The following is a 21736-nucleotide window of genomic DNA, read 5'->3' as shown; positions in this document are numbered from 1 at the left end:
TGTATTTCTCGTTCAGATTGAAAGTAGTGAGGTATCAGAAGAGCGTGTCAAGAATTGCTCACTCACTGTCGTTCATTTGGATTAACTAAAGGAAGAGATCCTCTCCGGATCTCTCCCACAAAACCATCTAGTCCACTCATTTAGATCTTTGAAATTTGATCAAACAACTAAAATTATTATAACTTTTAAAGAGCCCTGTTTGTACCATTAGATCAAAATTTAAGGATCCGGATAAATGGACTTGATGGTTTTGGTGAGAAAGATGCGGAGAGGATCTCTTCCTATTAACGAGGAGCAACACTAACATTTTTACTATTCTATTTATCTATTTTTTAATAAAAGAACTTTTTATTTACACGGGTGTTTCTTTTGAAATATTTTATTTTCTGTCCAACTAATTTTACATATTTCATCAAACCTACTATACTCAATCCTGTTTTCCAATCTCTTGCTAACGCATCGTGAGAGTTCAAAGTTGAGACGTCTTTTAACACAAAGAGAAGTATTAATATAGCTAGATTTTTTTGTTTTTGGTCAAACTAAATTACTTCCATTAATTAGAAAGACTAGTACAAGAAGGCAACCCATTACCTAAATACAAGCCCAGCGACAAATAAGAAAATACAGTAAATAGGCGTAGGCCCAAAGTGGCCAGCTAAACAACAACAAAAAAACCCTCAGACTGAAATGGAAACCAGCAGCCACTAGATTTCCCTCCATTGCAAGGCCACCACCACCATCAAGAGGACGAACCAACGAAACAACTGGATCAACGGAAAAAAGTGCTGAAATTAAAAAAACTTTTTGAGTGGAAGGATGGGGGAAGGATGAAGGAAAGAAGGGGGAAAAGGGAAGATGCAAAGAGTAGAGATGGATGGAAAGAAAAGATGGGGAAAGAGGGAAGCTACAGGGAAAAGATGGGGAAAGAGGGAAGCTACAGGGGGTGGAGAAGGAAGAGGAAGAGGGAAGAAAGGCTAGAAAGAGGTGGGAGTCGGGTTGCCGCCAACCCCAAGTCAGAGTAAGGAGTGGCGGCTAGGAGGGTTTCTTTTTTCCTGAAGGCAGAGGGAAATAAAGGTTTTAGAGAGAGAGGTTTTTTCTGTCACTAGATTAATAGCTAGTTAGTATACCTTTTTGTGCCCTGAGTTGTGTTATGTATAGTCATGGACAAAGCGTCTAGGGTGCTCTAGAGTACCATACTCCAGGTGTTTCAACTATTTGATCTTGATTTTTATACTTTTAAATAAAGATTTAACAATTAAAACATCTGGAGTACCATGTAATCTAGAGCAATCAAGAAAGTCCCTAGTCATGCATGGTGGGTCTCCTTAGTATTTCTCGTTGTGCCGGGGTGGCCTCTTGGTTGTCGTTAGAATTTTTCATCATACCTCATCAATGTGAATAGTTGTCTCATGTTGGAAAGTGTATAAGTTATGCAACGACTTATGTGGAGTTGTAATACCCTCTTATTGTCAATTAACTTTAAAGTGGAACTTTAATTTCATGGTATTAGAGTCTCGCGTATTTTTATTTTTTTGTTTTTAGTATTTTATATTTCGAATATTCACTTTGGGTTTCAGAATAAACCCACTTTGCAGTCCCAAAGGCCTGCTCAAGTAGGCATCTTTACCAAGTGCAAGGAGATGCCTAAACAAGTCAAGGGTAGAGAATATTATACAAGACAGTACTGCTATCTCCCCATACAAATTCTAAACATGTTTCTATGACAGCATACAATATCCAGGAGTTATATCATTAACACAATCTACTTTTCAATTCAGCCTGAGGAGTTCCATAATCAGCACGAAATTCCGAAGCAACGGAACAAGTATTAGTCCTACTTTGAACAGTTTGACAGTATGTTACACCAGACCAGATACAAATCATATACAATGTAGTACACATCGACAAATCCTTAAACAGAAATCGACGCATATACACGCGAAAGAATGACACACAAAACTTTAGATGCAATTTCCATCCCTATATATGTGTTGTTATTTCCCCTTGCCTAGAAAGAAATCAATAGTATTCTGCTAACAAATGTTTTCTCTGTGAAACCCTCAACATGTAATGATAAGTATATATATCATTGGGTTACAACGTTTTGCTCTTTGTACAATGTAGTTTTCCTCCCGAGAATGTAAAATATCATCCTAAAGGAGTGCTAGAAGTACTCAAAATCTACATAAGATGAATCATTACTACCGTTCTTCTTATCACTTCCCACATCTGTCATCTTTTTGTCTGCAGAGTTCGCCTCCTTGCTGGCATATTGTGAAAAGTTTACCGGTTCAGGAACATGGGGAGGCGTGGCACATCTCACCAGAGCCCATTTCACTCCCTCGAAAAATGGGTGTTGCTTTATTTCTGTGGCACCCCTTTTGTACGCAATTCGTTTATGTGGTTCATTCACCAAGAGTCCTCGTATGAGATTACGCACCACAACGCTTACTTGTGGTGTTTCTGGGAATTTCAGAGGCTGGCCTACAACGTTGAAGAGCGTGGGACGACTTCCTTGACCTTTGAAGGGGGTTGTCCCATGTAAGAGCTCGTATAAGAAGATACCAAATGTCCACCAGTCCACTGCACTTCCATGGCCCTCTCCGCGAATAATCTCTGGGGCTAGATATTCGTGTGTTCCAACAAATGACATGGAACGCACATTTGTACGCTCTGCCATCAGTTCAGGGAGGGATCCATTAGTCGAAAGGCCAAAATCTGATTTGGATTTCCGGTTTTTCTTGGTAGGTAAAATGCGTGGAAAGAAATTGGAAGGCTGCATACAACCATGCACAGCAAGGTCATCGTCTAAAATGCCCCCGCCACCACCACCACCACCGGCAGCACCACCATTGCTTACATGGGCAGATGAAGACTTGACTAGTGTAGGATTGACAGAACAACGGAGTGAGAGATCGAAGTCTGAGAGCATGATATGACCCTCGTCTCTTACTAGAACATTTGCTGGTTTCCTCTTTTTTATCGTAAAATATTTAGAATGGAAACGTGAGAGTTGAACACTAGCCATGAGTGCGGCAGTAGGTGTTCTTACCACCAGACCCATTTTAACAAAGTTCAGTAAACCTCTTTATGGGGTTTAAATTATTTCCGTACTGTACTACCAGCGTATACTCAATATAAATGAATCGTAAATATTTTATTTGATCCTTATAGGGATTTTCCTTTTGCTTTCTGTTCATTGCAGTACCTAACTCGCTGTTTCTGGTCTGTATATTTTTGTAAGACATAAAGAAAGAATAGTCGGAAAAAATCTGCATAAGCTATAGAGAGCAAATCGCAGGATGGATGAAGAGCCAAAACACTGGAGAAAGTTGCTACTGTGACTATGGAAACCTGAAAGAAGATGATGGCAATGCCAAGCTGCCTTCACATTCAAATTTTGTGGTTTAGTACTATAGTAAAGATTGTCGTGTATGTATACATGTGTTAATGTGGAAAATCTTATGTATATTTCATGTATGAAATGGTTTACAAGATCAACCATAAATAGAAGTGGAATACTAGACAGAAAGTAGAGGAATGGTGCGGACTGAGATGGCAGCTCAGCAAGCATTGAGATGGCAGCTCAGCAAGCATAATTGAAGCACTATCTCTAACTTAAACTAATACCTAGCTTTACATGATGAGGGAACCTAGCCGAAAGTAAGAAAGTAAGATGACAATGAGTACAATGACAACTAGACAACCCTACCACCAATAATAATAGATACTTCAATACTCCCCCTCAAGCTGGATCGAGAGTTCTTCTGGATCCAAGCTTGAAGAGAAGACGATCAAGTTGTGCAGAAGGCAGAAGCTTGGTGAACACATCGGCAAGTTGATCACTGGAGCGAACAAATACAGTTTGTAATAGCTTGGACTGAACTTGGTTGCGAACGAAATGACAGTCAACCTCGATGTGCTTTGTGCGTTCATGGAAGACGGGGTTGGCAGCAATATGCATTGCTGCCTGATTGTCACAGTGAAGAAGAATTGGTTTGGAGGAGATGATTTCAAGATCACGTAGCAACCTCTTTAGCCAAATTAGTTCGCATGCAGTCGATGCCATTGCACGGTACTCAGCTTCTGCGCTTGACCGAGCTACAACAGATTGCTTTTTGCTTTTCCACGTAACGAGATTACCACCAACAAGAGTGCAGTAACCAGTTGTGGATTTGCGATCAAGAACATTGCCTGCCCAATCAGAGTCTGTGTATCCTTCAATGGTGAAGTGTCCGTTGTTTTGCATGAAAATCCCAGTAGATATTGAGCTTTTCAAGTATCGAAGGATCCTTTTAACTAGTTGCAAATGATGAGATGAGGGAGAATGCATGAACTGGCTGACAAAGCTAACAGCATAAGCAATGTCAGGTCGGGTTATAGTCAAATAGATAAGTTTTCCTACCAACCTTTGATACTCCGATACATTTTCAAGCTGGATGCCTGAGGTTTCATCCTTGAAATTTGTTGGTAGTGGTGTTTTGGCAGGCTTGCAATGCAACATATTTGCTTCTTCTAAAAGATCTAGAACGTACTTTTGTTGATTTAGAAACAAACCAGTTGGAGATTGATCCATTTCGATTCCAAGAAAGTATCGAAGTCTGCCAAGATCTTTGATTTTGAATGTTGAATGTAGTGTGGCTTTGAGGGCAGTTATTTCTTCTGGATTATCTCCCGTGACAATAAGATCATCAACATAAACAAGTACCACCAATCTTCCATGCGTACCAATCCTAGTGAACATTGAAGAATCTGCATTGCTTCGTTTAAAGCCGGATGACATAAGGACAGAACTAAGTTTTGAGTACCAAGCCCTTGGAGATTGCTTGAGACCATAAATAGCCTTGTGAAGCTTGCAGGCTATTCCTTGTTCCTTCTCTCGTTCATGACCAGGTGGTAGTCGCATGTATACCTCTTCTTCTAACTCTCCATGTAGGAAGGCATTTTTTACATCCATTTGATGTAGAGACCAGTTTGAATTGATAGCCACCGAAAGAAGCACTCGAACTGTGTTCATCTTTGCCACAGGGGCAAAGGTTTCTTTGTAATCTACTCCGAAGGTTTGTGTGAAGCCCCTTGCAACTAACCTTGCCTTGTGCCGCTCTATGTTTCCATCTGAGTGAAATTTGGTCTTATAAATCCATCTTGCCCCAACCACATGTTGACCTTTTGGCAGAGAAACAATGCTCCAAGTTTGATTTTCATCAAGTGCCTTCAGTTCTTCAAGCATGGCTTGCCTCCATACAGGAGATTGGTGTGCCTCTTCGAAGGATCGAGGCTCAGAATTTTGGGACAACCTGGTCACAAAGGCAGCATGAGATGAAGAGCTCTTGCTATGAAAAACCATTTGTCCAATAGGATGTCTAGGCGTGTAGATTTCAAAATCATCAAGCCTGGCTGGAGGTTGTCTGTTTCGAGAAGGATTCCTTCGTGGAGGAGGAGGTTGTTCAAGTTGAGGCTCTCTCCTTTCGAGAATGACTTCTTCATTATCTGCTTCCATATTTTCAGGAGCTGGCTCTACTTCAACAGCTTCATTTTGTGGTGTTGACAGCCTTGTATCATCAAGGAAGAGAGGAGTAGGAAACACTTCATATGAGGACTCCCCCTGAGATTCATCATCATGCATTTGAAAAAAAGAGTGAGTTTCATCAAAACGCACATCCCTGGATACACATACCTTTCTGGTCTTAGGATCGTAGCATTTGTATCCCTTTTGGGACGTTGAGTAACCTATGAATGCACATTTGATAGCCCTTGGATCAAGTTTATCTCGGTGAATAGTTTGAATGTGCACATAGCATACACATCCAAACACACGGAGATGACTTATGTCAATTTCTCTCCCCTTGAGAATTTGGTAGGGAGATTTGAACTTCAATATTCTGCTAGGAAGGCGATTGATGATGTATGCAGCGGTTTGTACAGCTTGAGACCAGAACTTCTTTGGAACTTTTGCTTGTAACATTAGTGATCGTGTTTTTTCAAGCAAATCTCGGTTCTTTCTTTCTGAAATGCCATTTTGTTGTGGCGTTCCTACACAACTTGTTTGTTGCAAAATTCCATGCTCACTTAAGTAAGTTGTCATGATTTTGGAAGTGTACTCAGACCCATTATCAGACCTTAAGATGCCAATTTTAGAGTTAAAATGATTTTGAATTAATTTATGAAAACTTTTGAAACACTGGAAAGCTTCATGCTTGAATTTAAGTAAATACACAAAAGTAGTTCTAGAGAAATCATCAATGAACGATATGTAAAATCTGTAACCATCAAAGGACTCTAAGGTGGCAGGTCCCCAAATGTCAGAATGGATTATTTCAAAGGCTTTGGTAGCTCTAGAGAGAGAGTGAGGAAAGGGTAACCTGGTGAACTTAGATTTTTGACAAACTTCACAATCTGGAATCATTTTACAGAAACTAGGAAAAAGAAAAGACATAACATGTGAAGAAGGGTGAGCTAATCTCATGTGCCACAGCTGCTCCTTGTTTACAGTGCTTGAGTTTACGTAGAAACTTTTTGGGAAACTTGAAGAGAATTTGACATAGTACAGTCCATTGAGGAAGAACCCTTTACCAATCGTTTCCTTCGAAACTTGGTCCTGGAAAATCACAGAGTGAGTTGAAAATATTGCAAGACAATTTAGCAAATGTGTTATTTTTCCTACTGACAATAGTTTGAAAGGAAAAGACGGGACATGCATGACAAGGGACTCTTTTTGACTCGAGAAGATTTTGAGTTTCCCTCTGCCTACTATACGAACTTTGGTGCCATTAGCTACGGAGACAAAAGAAGGGGTGGAGAAGTTTTGAAAATCATTTAGTAAAGATGCATCGTTAGTCATGTGATCTGTAGCTCCTGAGTCAACTATCCAAAAATCACAACTACTACTAAGATCCAAAGCAGTGGAGATAGTTGCAATAATACCTGGCATGTCATTTTGTGACACTGAGTTTGATTGTTCGAGGAAGCCAGCAAACTTGCCGAGCATGGCTGAAGGAGTTTCATGATTTGTTGCTCCTTGTTTCTGTTGCAAGAAGTTAGCGAATTCATTTATGAGAGCAATGGGACTAGAGGAAGAGTTTATCACATTATTGGAGACATTCTCGCAAACAAGATTTCCTCTAGGGGTGTAGGCAGGCTTCATTTGGTTTCTTGGTGCTCTTCCATCGTCATTGAACTTAGGTTTAAGTTCTGGATAAAGAATCCAGCACTTCTCTTTTATGTGTCCAATACCTGTACGACCGATCTTCACACAGTGAGAACATTTTAAGTCTGGTCGTTTTCCCTTGTATGGTCTGGAGAAGGTGAAGGCTCTTGCTTCTGATGGCCTAAAAGTTGATTCTCCAACGACCATGTCTGCGTTCATGACCTTCTTTCTTACTTCTTCACGTTGAATAACGTTGCAGACCATCTGTAAAGTGGGAAGTTCAGGTGTCATTAAGAGATGGCTTCTAAGATCTTCATAATCTGGTCCAATGCTGGCAAGCAACTGGAACACTTTGTCTTCTTCAGCACGCTTTAAAAGAATGATTGTGTCCGTGGTGTGAGGTCTGTAGAGATCCAATTCATTCCATTTTGCCTTCAAGTTGCCAAGATGTTGAACAAAAGAGAGATTTCCCTGTTGTAATTCCGTAAGATCTTTCTTCAGCTGAAAGACTCTCGCAGCATTGTTTAGATCTCCATACATGTCTCGTACGGAGTTCCAAAGTTGGTGAGATGATACTGAGTAGCTGAAAATCTCAGCCATCTTTGGTTCCATAGAGTTTAACAGCCAAGACATGATAAGTTGATCTTGGGATACCCATGCTGCATAATCCGGTGCAGTTGTTTCGGGGATGATGTCATCCCTTTGAATGAATGGGAGCTTTCCACGTCCTCCAAGAGCGAGAGAAATGGCTCGTGACCAGGGCAGGTAGTTGAATTCGTTTAGAAGCACTGAGCTCAAACGTTGAATTGGATTGGTATCCATGGTTTCGTTTTTTGAAGTTTTTTCTGCTGGTATGGCCATAATGACTCAACTGGTTTGGATTTGGTGGGATTTTCGGAAGAACACAGAAGCAGGTCCAAGCGGAATCACTGCTCTGATACCATGTGGAAAATCTTATGTATATTTCATGTATGAAATGGTTTACAAGATCAACCATAAATAGAAGTGGAATACTAGACAGAAAGTAGAGGAATGGTGCGGACTGAGATGGCAGCTCAGCAAGCATTGAGATGGCAGCTCAACAAGCATAATTGAAGCACTATCTCTAACTTAAACTAATACCTAGCTTTACATGATGAGGGAACCTAGCCGAAAGTAAGAAAGTAAGATGACAATGAGTACAATGACAACTAGACAACCCTACCACCAATAATAATAGATACTTCAATAGTTAATTTATCAGTCGGACTGTTCATGAGATTTAAATTCATGACCTCCTCGGACAATATCGAAAACTGTACTACTAATCCAAGTGGGTCATTGACTCATTGGCGATTGATGTATGTATTTTTTTTTTTTTTTTTTGTGATGTATGTGTTTTTCTTATGCGAAAATGGTTGTATGTTTGATGTTTAAGCATATTCGAAACCGATAAAGAAAAATTACCTAAGAAATATAAATCTTGTTAATTGTGTTCCCCGATGCAAGGTTAGTGCCAAATAATAAACAAGAGCGGTTAATGATGCAACTTTTAAAGTGAAGGGTATTTTACCCCCGGAAACATCATTGTAACGAAAAAAATGTTGGAGACCCACGTCGGATTAAGTCTCAAATATCTATTATTGGTTTGTAAGTAAGTAGGATATTAAAGTGATTGACGTGTGGTGGAGCCTTGACAAAGTGGGTATATGATGTTTGAAACCTGCTCACCATCGGTTAGTGTATGAGATCACATTAAGCACTTCCTAAGCTAATTAGGTTAGTGGCACTTCATTCATTATGAGTAGATAGCAAACAAGCACAACTATGAATCGATTGGTTAGGCCTATGGCCCATGCTCCACAGATGACAAATACCTTACCTAGCTTGCTGTGTGGCCAAACTCCCTTGTCTGCTACCCGATTAGTGTCCTTTTTAACCTTAGTCATAGTAGAGTAAAGATAACCGTATGTATATACATGTGTTTTTAATTCATCAACTTTTTTTTTTTTTTTTTTTTTTTTTTTTTATATACAAGCGAGAGTAAAAGATGGTGAAATCAAACCTTGAACTTTGGGTGCAAAGGAAATTGGAAATTCTCTTAACAATGCTTGAGTCACAAATCACTTCCTATGAAATTCAAACAATCAGCTCATCCCAACAAAATTGATGTATATTTCTTTTTATCTTTTCTTTTATCATGTGAATCAAATCTAGATGAGATTCAAACTTAGAAACTCCTCCTAAAAATATTGGAGGATTGGTACCATTAATCAAAATGGTCGTTGGTGATTGATGTACTTTGAAGGTTTATTAAATATGAGAGGTTTGTAACTCAATTGTTTAAGAATATTTCTGCTTGTAATCAAGGCACCTAATATGTTTTTTAATCTGACGTTAAATTCTTTAATCTTAATTTTAAGATCATTCCTATAAAAAATCAATATTTAGTGTGTGAGGTCCCATGAAGCATGCCCTAACCCATCGACTTGGGCACCCCACCCATGATAAAGTGGGTAGCAAATGCAAACCGTTTCTTGTTTGGTCTCAACTAAAGAACGGAAGATGCTGAGACAATGAGACCTAGTGATCCTAGATGAAACATGAAACCTTTTTCGCACGGAAACAAAATCCAAGCAATTTAAACTTATAAAGAAATACGACTTTTGAGTCCCACATCGGGTAAACCTTGGTTGCCACAACTGTTTTATAAGGAATTGCATTAAACTTGAGTATTGCCGAGCCTAGTAACATAGGTTTATAACTAAGTAGGGCATTAAAGTAATTGATGGGTGATGGAATCTTGGTCAAGTGAAGTTTATGGTGTTTGAAATCTGTTCACCACTCTTGTGAAGTCACTTTAAGCACACCCTAAACCCCTCAGGTTAGTAGGGGCATCCCACCCTTACGAACGGGGTAGCAAACAAACAAAAACATAATGCAAACACAGTTTGAATCGACTGAGACCCCCCGATGGGGTAGCGCAGATGAAAGCTACCTAACCTCGGTGTGCTGCTTTGCCGGACTCCTCATCCTACAATCACCTTTTTTTGCTTGTTGAATCTTCTTCAATCATGACATGGAGTCGAAGGGTATAAAAACAAATTGTGTGATTGTTAGTTTAATTCTTCAGTGTGTGTAAGATGGGCATGCCTTCTGAAGCGGTGGATCAGTTTACAGAATATAAGAACTTCGGTATCTATCTTGACGAGGTTTCGTAGAATTTCTTGAAGGGATGAAGTGTAAGCATATGGTTTTAGACATTATGCATTACACAACATTGAGCTCATATTAAGCATGTTCTAAGCTACTCAGGTTAGTGACACTTCATTCATTATGAGTAGATAGCAAACAAGCACAACTATGAATCGATTGGTTGGGCCCATGGACCATGTTCCACAGATGAAAAATATCTTACCTAGCTTGCTGTTCGGCCAAACTCCCCTATCCGCCACCTGATTAGTGTCTTTTTTAACATTAGTCACAGTAGAGTAAAGTTAACGTTTGTATATACATATGTGTTTTTAATTCATCAACTCTTTTTTATTGTTTTTATTTTTTTATATACAAGCGAGAGTAAGGAGATGGTGAAATCACACCTTGAACTTCAGGTGCAACGGAAATTCTCTTAAATTTGAGTCACAAATCACTTCCTATGAAATTCAAACCATCAGCTCGTCCCAACAAAATTGATGTATGTTTCATTTTATCTTTTCTTATATTATGTGAATCAAATCTAGATGAGATTCAAACTCAGAATCTCCTCCTAAGAAAATCGGAGGATTGGTACCATTAATCAAAATGGTTGTTGATGATTGATGTACTTTCAAGGTTTAATTAAATATAAGAGGCTTGTAACTCAATTGTTTAGGAATATTTCTGCTTGTAATCAAGGCACCTAATAAGTTTTTTAATCTGACTTTAAATGTTTTAATCTTAATTTTAACATCATTCCTAAAAAAAACCACTATTTGGTGTGTGAGGTCCCATGAAGCGTGCCCCAACCCATCGACTTGGGCAGCAAGTGCAAACAGCTTCTTGTTTTGGTCTCAAATAAAGAACAGAAGATGACAATGAGACCTAGTGATCCTAGATCAAACATGAAACTTTTATCGCACGGAAACAATATCTAAGGAATTTAAACTTTTAAAGAAATATGACTTTTGAGTCCCACATCGGGTAAACTCTGGTTGCCACAGCTGTTTATAAGGAATTGCATTAAACTTCAGTATCGCCGAACCTGGTAGCGCAGGTTTGTAACTAAGCAGGGCATTAAAACGATTGATGGGTGATGGAATCTTGGTCAAGCGAGGCCATGATGTTTGAAATCTGTTCACCACTCTTGTGAAGTCACTTTAAGCACGCCCTAAGCCCCTCGGGTTAGTAGGGGCACCCCACCCTTACGAGCGGGGTAGCAAACAAACAAACACACAATTCAAACACAGTTTGAATCCGACTGAGACCCCCCCGATGGGGTAGCGCAGATGAAAACTTCCTAACCTCGGCGTGCTGCTTTGCCGGACTCCTCATCCTACAATCACCTTTTTTTTGCTTGTTGAATCTTCTTCAATCAACTGTTACACGATCATTGCAACTGCAAACCTCTCAATTTCCCAAAACAACGATAAAGTTTGTTCCGACAAACAAGTCCCCCATCGCCCATCGGAGACAAACTTATTTGCTCAAGTGTTTGTAAGGTAGTACACTGAGACTAATTATTTCCGGGCATGGTAACGTGTACTTGTAACCAAACGGAGATTACAACTTTGTCTCTGCTAGACAATCTAGCTCTCAACTCATCAGCCACGGCGTCAATGAATTCTTCGGCATTCAGATACTGAGACCAAGTTACCCTACACGAAGCATGAAACTTTTTATCATACAGAAACAGAAAACGCATCTGAAAGTTGCCGACAAAATACGACTCTCGACAACACTTACTTAGGGCCATGGATGAGGAGTGCAATATCCTTGGTCATCTTCCCAGATTCGACAGTTCCTACGCAAGATGCTTCAAGTTTCTCTGTAAAATCTAAGAGTCTGGCATTGCCATCTAACTTTGCCCTGATACGAGAACACAGGTTTACTCAAACTCTTATCTGATGTTTCAAACAATTTCTAAACGTAGACACAAAATCCAAATACTGACTTTCAATCACCAGACTACATACTGAGCTAATACCTGTGTGCAAGACCTCGTGACCATGCAAAGATCGAAGCTATGCTGTTTGTGCTTGTTTCGCCTCCTCTCTGGTGGACCCGGTAATGGCGGGTTACTGTACCATGGGCTGCTTCAGCTTCGATGGTCTTTCCATCTGGGCACACCTGGAACCAAATCCAAGTTTCATACATCCGAACTCATAACTGTACCCCAACAAGCATAGTGAAATATTAGACAGAATTGATTAGCAGCATAGATGTCATCAGCCCCGGAGATCCAAAACCTGTATCGAAATTTATTGAAAAGTAACGAAACATTAGCAAACACATTTGCTAGGACCATCAAGGAAATAGCATTTTCTTCCAACAAACGCAGCACCAGACATTAAAAAGGAGAAAGCTGAAGACTAACTCACAGGCTTTAACAAAAGTAAATACAGACCTTGGGCTAAGAAGTCACTTTGCACATCCCCATCATAATTTTTGCATGCCCAAACATAACCTCCTCCGCTTTTGAGAGCATAAGCAACCATGTCGTCAATAAGATGATGCTCATACCTCCAAATCAGAGTATTAATTAGTTGAAAATCACCGGAGCTAGTCAAACTAATCAGCTTGGTTGACAAAGTATCTCACCAAATCCCTGCAGCCTCATATCTTGATCTCCAATGAGCTTCATAAACTTCCTGGAAGATGTCCTTGAATCTTCATTAAATTCAAGAGTAAGAAAATGGCAATAAAAAATCCTGTAGTGAAACGTTACATCATAAACTCATACCGACTCATAATGAAACATGGGTAATTATGAACAGAAAAGATTGCACGGTGAAAGATGCAAGGCAACATGATAACATCATACCTTCCATCATATTTCTTCAGAATAGTATTTTTAGTGCTAAGATAAAGTGGCCACTTTTTCTGGTATGCAGTGTTCATGGAAGCCTCAGCAAAAGCACGGATAGACTGCTCTCACAATTTAAGGATAATAAAAAATAGCTGTCAGCAAATCATTTACAGATGTAATTAGTTTACCAGAAATTTTTATTTTTGCTTGAACGGAAAATTTGAACCTCGTCCGTGTTATACATGGACAAAGCTATGCCTCCAGCGCCAGTAAATCTGTAAACCTCCCACTCTGTCTTCTCATTGGGCCCATCAGGTACTGCAAAGCAATTGATAAGATAATAATGTACCTATATGGTGTGTGTGTGTGTGTGTAAGAAAAGCACACCAGATTAACTTCTATACAAGTACTTTAAACATTCAAAAGTCAAACTCAGAAATCTTGAAGCTCCCTACTGAATTACCAAAAACCAATTTAAGTTTTCCAGGTCCTTCTATGATTGCATCGGTTGCTCGGTACTGATCACCAAAAGCATGTCAACCGATACATATTGGCATTGTCCAACCTGAAATGAATGTTAAGGAATGTAGTATCACAGATTCAGTTTGTAATAAACCCTAGAAATAGGTTGTGCTGTGCATGGCTGTAATAATTAGTTGAGAGTATTATGACAGGTGGCAAGTTAGTTAGAAGAATATAGTTATGTGTGAGTGGGAAAGGATGTATATAAGTAACACAATTGTAATCTATTTTTTAACTAAGAAATGAAAAACTCATTTCACATCATGGTGCCGATCTATGGTGCCGATCAAGCTGACCACCACCAATTATCTCACTTGGAGTGCGCTTTTTGCTCCGATCTTCCGTCGCTACAACCTCACCGGAATTCTTGATGGATCAGTGCCTCCTCCATCACAGATCATCTCCGATGCTGCTGGAAATTCGGTTCTCAATCCGGCATATGTTTCTTGGTTTGAAAACGATCAGAACATCCTCATCTGGATAAATTCCACACTTTCTGAATCGCTCATTCCCTACACTGTTGGTGTTACGACCTCCAGAGAACTTTGGGCCAAGTTGGAATCTAGACTCGCTGCAGCATCCCAATCGCACATTCATGAGCTTCGCTCTCGTCTTCGTTGCATTTCGAAAGGTGATTCCACTGCTGCTCAGTACCTTCAACAAATTGAAGCGATCGCAGATGCACTTGCTAGTGCTGGAGCTCCAGTTGCAGATTCTGAGCTCATTTCTGTTACACTCCATGGATTATCACCAGATTATGACTCTTTCGTTGATGCGATACAGTTTCGGCTTGGCTCCACTACAATTGATGAATTGCACGGCCTTCTCCTAAGTAAGGAGATACAGTTAGCAAATCGGAAGAAATCTACTCCACCTGTGCCCATTCAGGCCTATACTTCCACTGCCGGTATTCTTCCTACTCCATCTTCTCAAGCTTTTGTTGCTCAAGGTCGTGGCAGTGATCGCAACTTCTCTCAAGGTCGAAACTTCTCATCATCCAAATCTGGTCAAGGTCGAGGTAATTTCAGATCTAATAATTTTCGTCCAAACTATTCTCGCAACAACTCTCAGCGTTACACTCGTGGTGGTCGAACTCCTTTTCCCTCATCTGGCCGAAAGTATCCATGTCAAATCTGTCGACAATTTGAGCATGATGCTCTTGACTGCCCTCAGCGCATGAATCCACACTACTCCAGTGCTTCCTCTCCCTCTGCTATGGCTGCACATGCACAGTCTTCTCAACCTACCTGGCTTATTGATTCTGGCGCCAGTACTCATATGACAAATTCCTACACCAATCTCCAGAATCCTGAGCCCTACTCCGGTCCTGAGCAGGTCTACATTGGAGACGGCAAAGGTTTGCCTATTCTCCACTCTGGTTCCTCTACATTACGTACTCCTACTCATCATTTTCAGCTTCGAAATGTGTTGCATGTACCTGATTTGAAACAACATCTCCTTTCTGCGAATCAGTTTCTTGTTGAAAATTGGTGTTCTATGCATCTTTATCCTTTTCACTTCACTGTGAAGGATATTTCTTCGGGGAAGACGCTCTTTAAAGGTCCTGTCAACGATGGCTTTTATTCATTGCAATCCCAACCTTCCAGTTCAGCACTCAACTCTCACAATGTTTTTGCTGCATCAACTCATGCTTCTCGGAATCTATGGCACCATAGGCTTGGCCATCCTTCAATCAAGACACTCAATAAGTTGGCTGCCAAATCTTGTATTTCTGTCTCTAGTGGTTCCACTACTTCCTTTTGTAATGGTTGTGCTTTAAGCAAGAATTCTAGATTGCCATTTACCTCTGTACCGTGTCACACCAGTAAGCCATTAGAGCTTCTTCATACAGATGTTTGGGGGCCTGCGCCTGCTACTTCTTTTACTCAATGCAGATACTATGTCATCTTTGTTGATGATTTTACTAAATACTGTTGGCTCTTTCCTTTGCAATGCAAATCCGATGTGTTTTCTACCTTTGTCAAGTTTAAAACTCTTGTTGAGAACTTGCTGCATACTAAAATTGTTGCTCTCAGATCAGACTCTGGTGGGGAGTATCTTAGCACTGCATTCTCCAATTTTCTCGTTACACATGGTATTCATCATCAACTCAGTTGTCCTCACACTCCCCAACAAAATGGTTGTGCTGAGCGCAAGCACAGACATATCGTTGAAACTGCTCGGACATTATTAACGGTTTCCAAGGTCCCTCATGGTTATTGGGATCATGCCTTTTCCACTGCTGTGTATCTCATAAACAGGCTGCCATCTGCCTCTCGCTCTTCTCCATGGGAACGTCTGTTTCGAAGATCACCAACTTATACTACACTCAAGGTTTTTGGGTGCAGTTGCTTTCCATGGTTGCAACCTTATTCTTCCTCTAAGATGGATCCCAAAAGCAAGCAGTGTGTCTTCCTTGGCTACAGTCTCAATCATCGCGGTTACAAATGTCTTGATCCTACCACAAACAGGTTGTATATCTCCAGAAGTGTTCTCTTTGATGAGGATAGCTTCCCTTTTCACAACATTGCTGCTTCTCCATGTTCTCCTCTATCAACACCGGTCTCATCTTCCAGCACCATACCTACTAACCTTACCTTCACTAAACCCATCATCCGTCCTTCCCCTCCACCATCACGACCAACTTCCTCTTCTTCTAACCCATTTCCACCATCTCCTGTCCCTTCTCCATCGTCCTCCTCTTCGCATCAATCCTGCTTAGTACCTACTAATAATCATCCCATGCAGACACGTTCCAAATCCGGCATTCACAGACCAAAAGCATTTTCTGCCACCAAACACCCTCTCCCTTCGCATCTCTCTCTTGACTTTGTCCCTACTACCTATCTTCAAGCTTCCAAATATCCTCATTGGATTCAAGCCATGAAGGAAGAGTTTACTGCTTTACAACAAACTGGCACTTGGTCTCTCATTCCCAAAACCGGCCACCAAAACATTGTGGGGTGTAAGTGGGTGTTCCGAATTAAACGAAAACCTGATGGTACCATAGATAGGTATAAAGCTCGGCTCGTCGCTAAAGGTTTTCATCAACAGGAAGGCCTGGACTATACTGAGACCACTCTTGCTGCTCAGTTCAATTGGCCTCTCAATCAACTTGATGTTAGCAATGCATTCCTCCATGGCACTTTATCCGAATCTGTGTATATGCAACAGCCTCCCGGTTTTGAGGACATTACTCAACCCCATCATGTGTGTCATCTGCACAAGTCTTTATACGGCCTGAAACAGGCTCCTCGCGCCTGGTACGAGAAGCTCCATGCTGCTTTACGCACTCTTGGTTTTGTTGGCTCACAATCTGACCACTCATTATTTGTCAAAAAGGATCCAATGGTCTTTGTGTTAGTCTACGTTGATGACATTATAGTTACTGGGCCATCCACTTCAGCATGTCAACATGTTATCTCTCAGCTCAGTTCTCTATTTCCCATCAAAGATCTTGGTGCCCTTCACTACTTTCTGGGCATTGAGGTTCATCGATCTTCTAAAGGCATCTTCATTACGCAAACGAAATATATTCTTGATCTTCTCAAGAAAGCTAACATGGACGGCTCCAAACCCTGTGTCACTCCTCTCAGCACTGCGAAGCTCGATCATTCCTCTCCACTTCTGGACAATCCTGCAGAATATCGATCCATCGTAGGTGCTCTCCAATATCTCACTTGGACTCGTCCTGACCTCTCATTTGCCGTCAACCTTGTCTGCCAGTTCATGCACAGTCCTCGCCAGTCTCATCTTCAAGCTGTCAAATGGATTCTGCGTTATCTGAAGGGTACCATTGATCTTGGTCTTGGGTTCTCCAAATCACCTTCTGTCCCTTGTATGACAGCTTTCTCTGATGCGGACTGGGCTGGTTGTACGATTGATCGTCGATCAACGGGTGGCTACTGTATATTCTTGGGATCATCCATCATTAGTTGGAGTGCTAAGAAGCAACCAACTGTTGCTCGTTCCTCCACTGAGGCCGAATATCGCTCTCTCGCTAATACTGCTGCTGAGATTACATGGATTTGTCAACTCCTTACTGATATCGGCTTTGTTCTCCCTTCCACTCCGCAGCTTTGGTGTGACAATCAATCAGCCATTTCTCTTGCTAAGAATCCCTTGTTCCATGCCCGTACGAAACACGTTGAACTCGACTATCATTACATTCGCGAAAAGGTGTTATCGCGAGCTATTACAGTCCTTTTTGTTCGCACTCACGATCAGCTCGCTGACATCTGCACCAAATCTCTCTCCAAGGACAGGTTTCTAGCTTTACGATCCAAACTGTCTCTCAGGACTCCTCGCTTTAGTTTGAGGGGGGATGTTAAGGAATGTAGTATCACAGATTCAGTTTGTAATAAACCCTAGAAATAGGTTGTGCTGTGCATGGCTGTAATAATTAGTTGAGAGTATTATGACAGGTGGCAAGTTAGTTAGAAGAATATAGTTATGTGTGAGTGGGAAAGGATGTATATAAGTAACACAATTGTAATCTATTTTTTAACTAAGAAATGAAAAACTCATTTCACATCAATGAACACCAACTTATAGTTCTTTTGCCATTGATACAAAGGCATATTTAGATGACAAGCTTATAGCAAACCTGGAACAAGACGGGGAACATTTTTGCAGATAATAGGTTCTCTAAAAACAGTACCTGCAGAAAACCGAAATGCATTGGCTACTTACACGGAAAATAAAATGGTAAAAACTAAATATTACGGGAGTATTCAGTTGACCATTTAAAATGTTCCGTATGGTCCTGTTTGGACTCCTCCACATCTGTTTCAAGTCGAACTCCTTCACACGAGTTTCATCTATAAATATCCAAATAAATGATTCAGATCATCACAATAGTACGTTAGCCAAATTGTGTCCGTGAAAAAGGGCCAAGTAGTACATTTATTAAGGAGAAATGCATATTGTCTCTCCATTTAAGAATCTATATAATACCTGGAGTTATAGTTGCACACCTTATTGCTACATTGTACCAAGATAAAAAGAAAAAAAGAAGAAGCGGAGTTATACAACGAAAAAATAGGAGCATCAACAGGAGATAAAGTTATTTTTATGGAAAAAATTAGTTTTAATAAAGATGATAATTGTTTCAATAGATAATAAATTGTGCCTAGCGTGAACAATTTGACTTGTATTCCGTTCAAAGTACATGACAAACTCATGTCAAGCGCATTTAAACATGCCAAACTCGTGCCAGTAAAAAAGAAAAGAGAAAGCAGCAATAACTAAAATGAAGATAAAAACAGTAATGTGCCTGAAGGGTACTTGAGTATAGCAAAGCAACTACGTAGGGAGAATGAGAAGGCATACTTAAGAGTAGCTTCGGCACTTTCAATTGTGACTCTATCATTGGTGGCATCACGATTAAGAATCCCAATGTCAAAGTACTTGATGTCCAACTCCAGGAAGGGAAAAATAAGCTGTGGAACACGGAAACAAGTTGACCAAAATCCTATGAAATCACAGGGAACACATGATAACAAAATTACCTTGTCTTTTATCCATGTCCAGAACACCCGAGTCATTTCATCTCCTGCATCACGGAAAATAATGCATCATAGCTTAAACATGGATAACAAAAAGTTGAATAAATCAGTATCAATTCAGATGTTGCATTGCACCTATGTCCTTACCTTCTAATAAGATAATTTGCACGCAACTCGGCTCAAATGAACAAAAAAGAAGTTTAATCATTTAAATCTATGAGCTCAGAAACATCATATTAGCGGACTGGTGGGTAAGGCAAGAAAGCCTACAAATTGACCAAAATCCTGTAATCTAAGATCATCTACTTTTATGGAGCATGATAGTTGGGGTGTCCTTAAAACATGGATGAAGGGCATGCTCTGATCAATGGGATCATCCAAAAACAGAGAAACATGCCATTTTTGAGCAGCTTAAACAAGAGTTAGAAATAAAACAATGGCGGAAAATAGAAATCAGAGAATCAGATGGGAGTGGAGGGAAATCGTACCGTCCATTTCGACAATTGGGTTGGTCACCTTTATCTTGTCGAACGCCTCCATTTCTCCCCTGACACCAAAACAGGTCAAAGTTTTGTGCTTTTTGCTTCGAAAGCTTCGGCGAGAGAAAATAGAATCAGTGAAGAAAAGTGTATATTTGTTGTTTACTCAATGAAATTGAAAGGTCAGAGGCTGAAATGGGAAGGGAACTGAGAAATGAGAGTGCGTGATGACAAAAGAGATCCTTTCTGGATCTCTCCCACCAAAACCACCAAATTCAGTTATTTGGATTCTTGAAATTTGATCAAACAGTTAAAATTGTTATAACTTTGAAGTTTCCTATTTGTAACCATTGAATCAAATTTTAAGGATCCGGATGAGTACACTTGATGGCCGGGAAAGATACGGAACGGATCTCTTCCCATTAACAAGAAGCAACTCTGACATTTTCATTATTCTATTTATCTATTTTTAATAAAAGAACTTTTTATTTACACGTGTGTTTCTTTTGAAATATTTTATTTTTTGTCCAACTAATTTTACATATTTCATCAAACTTACTATACTCAATCCTGTTTTCCAATCTCTTGCTAACGCAATGTGGGAGCTCAAAGTTGAGACGTCTTTTAACACAAAGAAGCGAAGTAAAAATATAGCTAGGTTTTTTTGGATCAAACTAAATTACTTCCATTAATTAAAAAGACAACTACAAGGAAAAAGCAGCTTATTACCTAAATACAAATCCAACAACAAATAAGAAAATACAGTAGATAGGCCCAAAGTGGCTAGCTAAACATCAAAAAAAAAAAACCCTAAGACTAAAATGGAAACCAGCATCCACTAGATGTCCCTCCATCGCAAGGCCACCACCACCACCAAGATGACAAACCAATGGAACAATTGGATCGACGGAAAATGGGGGTGAGTGAGCCACCCGTGCGGATTGTGTCCTTGCATGCCTCAGTACCCCCACCTTCCACGGCTATAGCCAGCTATCACAAGGCAGCCATTCATTCAAACAAGAACCAACTACCTTGTTGCAGCATACATGCCAGTGGTGTATTACGATCCGCGGTCTCTTTTTAGTGGGGAGGAATAGTGCGGGAATGGCAGTTCTCAGACGAGGGAATTGCTCCTCTCTAACCAAATAGTGCTAAAAGCATTTTAACAGCCACTCAACACCCGAGGAGAAGCACACGGGCCGAGTAGCAGTGGCCGGTGGTTGAGGATGCACGATGTACTATAGCATTGGAGCAGGAGAGGGCCATCGGGGTCCATATCTGAGACCAGCTCATGGGAATTGAGACAAAGTTCAAAGAACAAAGCTCAAAGGAAGCCAAAACAAAGATCAAAAGAGAAAAAATGCTGAAATGAAAAAAACGTTTTGAGCGAAAGGATGGGGGAAGGATGAAGGAAATAAGGGGGAAGAGGGAAGATGCAAAGAGTAGAGATGGATGGGAAAGAAGGAAGAAGGGCTAGAAAAAGGTGCGAATGATCGATGGGGAAAAATGGGGAAAGAGGGAAGCTGCAAAGGGTGGAGAAGGAAGAGGCTAGAAAAAGGTGGGAGTCGAGTTGCTGCCAACCCCAAGCCGGAGCAAGGAACGGCTGCTAAGAGGGTTTCTTTTTTCCTGAAGGTAGAGGGAAAGAAAGGTTTTAGAGAGAGAGGATTTTTTCTGTCACTAGATTAATAGCTAGTTAATATACCTATTTGTGCCTTGAGTTGTGTTATGTATAGTTATGCACAAAGCTTCTAGGATGCTCTAGAGTACTATACTCCAGGTGTTTTAACTGTTCGATCTTGATTTTTATACTTTTAAATAAAGATTTAACAATTAAAACATCTGAAGTACCATGTACTCTGGAACAATCAAGAAAGTCCCTAGTCATGCATGGTGGGTCTCCTTAATATTTGTCGTTGTACCGGGGTGGCCTCATGGTTGTCATTAGAATTTTTCTTCATACCTCATCAATATGAATAGTTGTCTCACGTTGGAAAGTGTATAAGTTATGAAACGACTTATGAGGAGTTGTGTTACTCTCTTATTGTCAATTAATTTTAAAGTGAAACTTTAATTTCATGGTATTAGAGTCTCGCGTGCT

The 21736-nt window shown here is 40.3% G+C and overlaps 2 protein-coding genes and 1 pseudogene across 2 annotated transcripts; all 3 read right to left on the bottom strand.

Moving 5' to 3' along the window:
• Nucleotides 1–2103: 2103 nt before the first annotated feature.
• Nucleotides 2104–3064, bottom strand: LOC125472571 (serine/threonine-protein kinase AGC1-7-like). Its single transcript, XM_048574214.1, has one exon. It carries the CDS (start codon nucleotides 3062–3064, stop codon nucleotides 2165–2167), a length of 900 nt encoding a protein of 299 aa, XP_048430171.1. The 3' UTR covers nucleotides 2104–2164.
• Nucleotides 3065–11639: 8575 nt separating this feature from the next.
• LOC103958101 lies at nucleotides 11640–19797 on the bottom strand (annotated as a pseudogene).
• On the bottom strand, nucleotides 11838–12478 carry LOC125472570 (isocitrate dehydrogenase [NADP]-like). The gene is made up of 3 exons (XM_048574213.1): nucleotides 12309–12478; nucleotides 12068–12190; nucleotides 11838–11979 (listed from the first exon to the last, which is right to left on the bottom strand). Exons 1-3 carry the CDS (start codon nucleotides 12476–12478, stop codon nucleotides 11838–11840), a joined length of 435 nt encoding a protein of 144 aa, XP_048430170.1.
• Nucleotides 19798–21736: the final 1939 nt, after the last annotated feature.

Source organism: the organism of the source record quoted next, unplaced genomic scaffold (genome assembly GCF_019419815.1).
Source record: "Pyrus x bretschneideri cultivar Hongxiangsu unplaced genomic scaffold, Pyrus_bretschneideri_v1 Contig7, whole genome shotgun sequence".
Taxonomy (NCBI): domain Eukaryota; kingdom Viridiplantae; phylum Streptophyta; class Magnoliopsida; order Rosales; family Rosaceae; genus Pyrus; species Pyrus x bretschneideri.
This window is presented reverse-complemented; position numbering and strand designations above follow the sequence as displayed.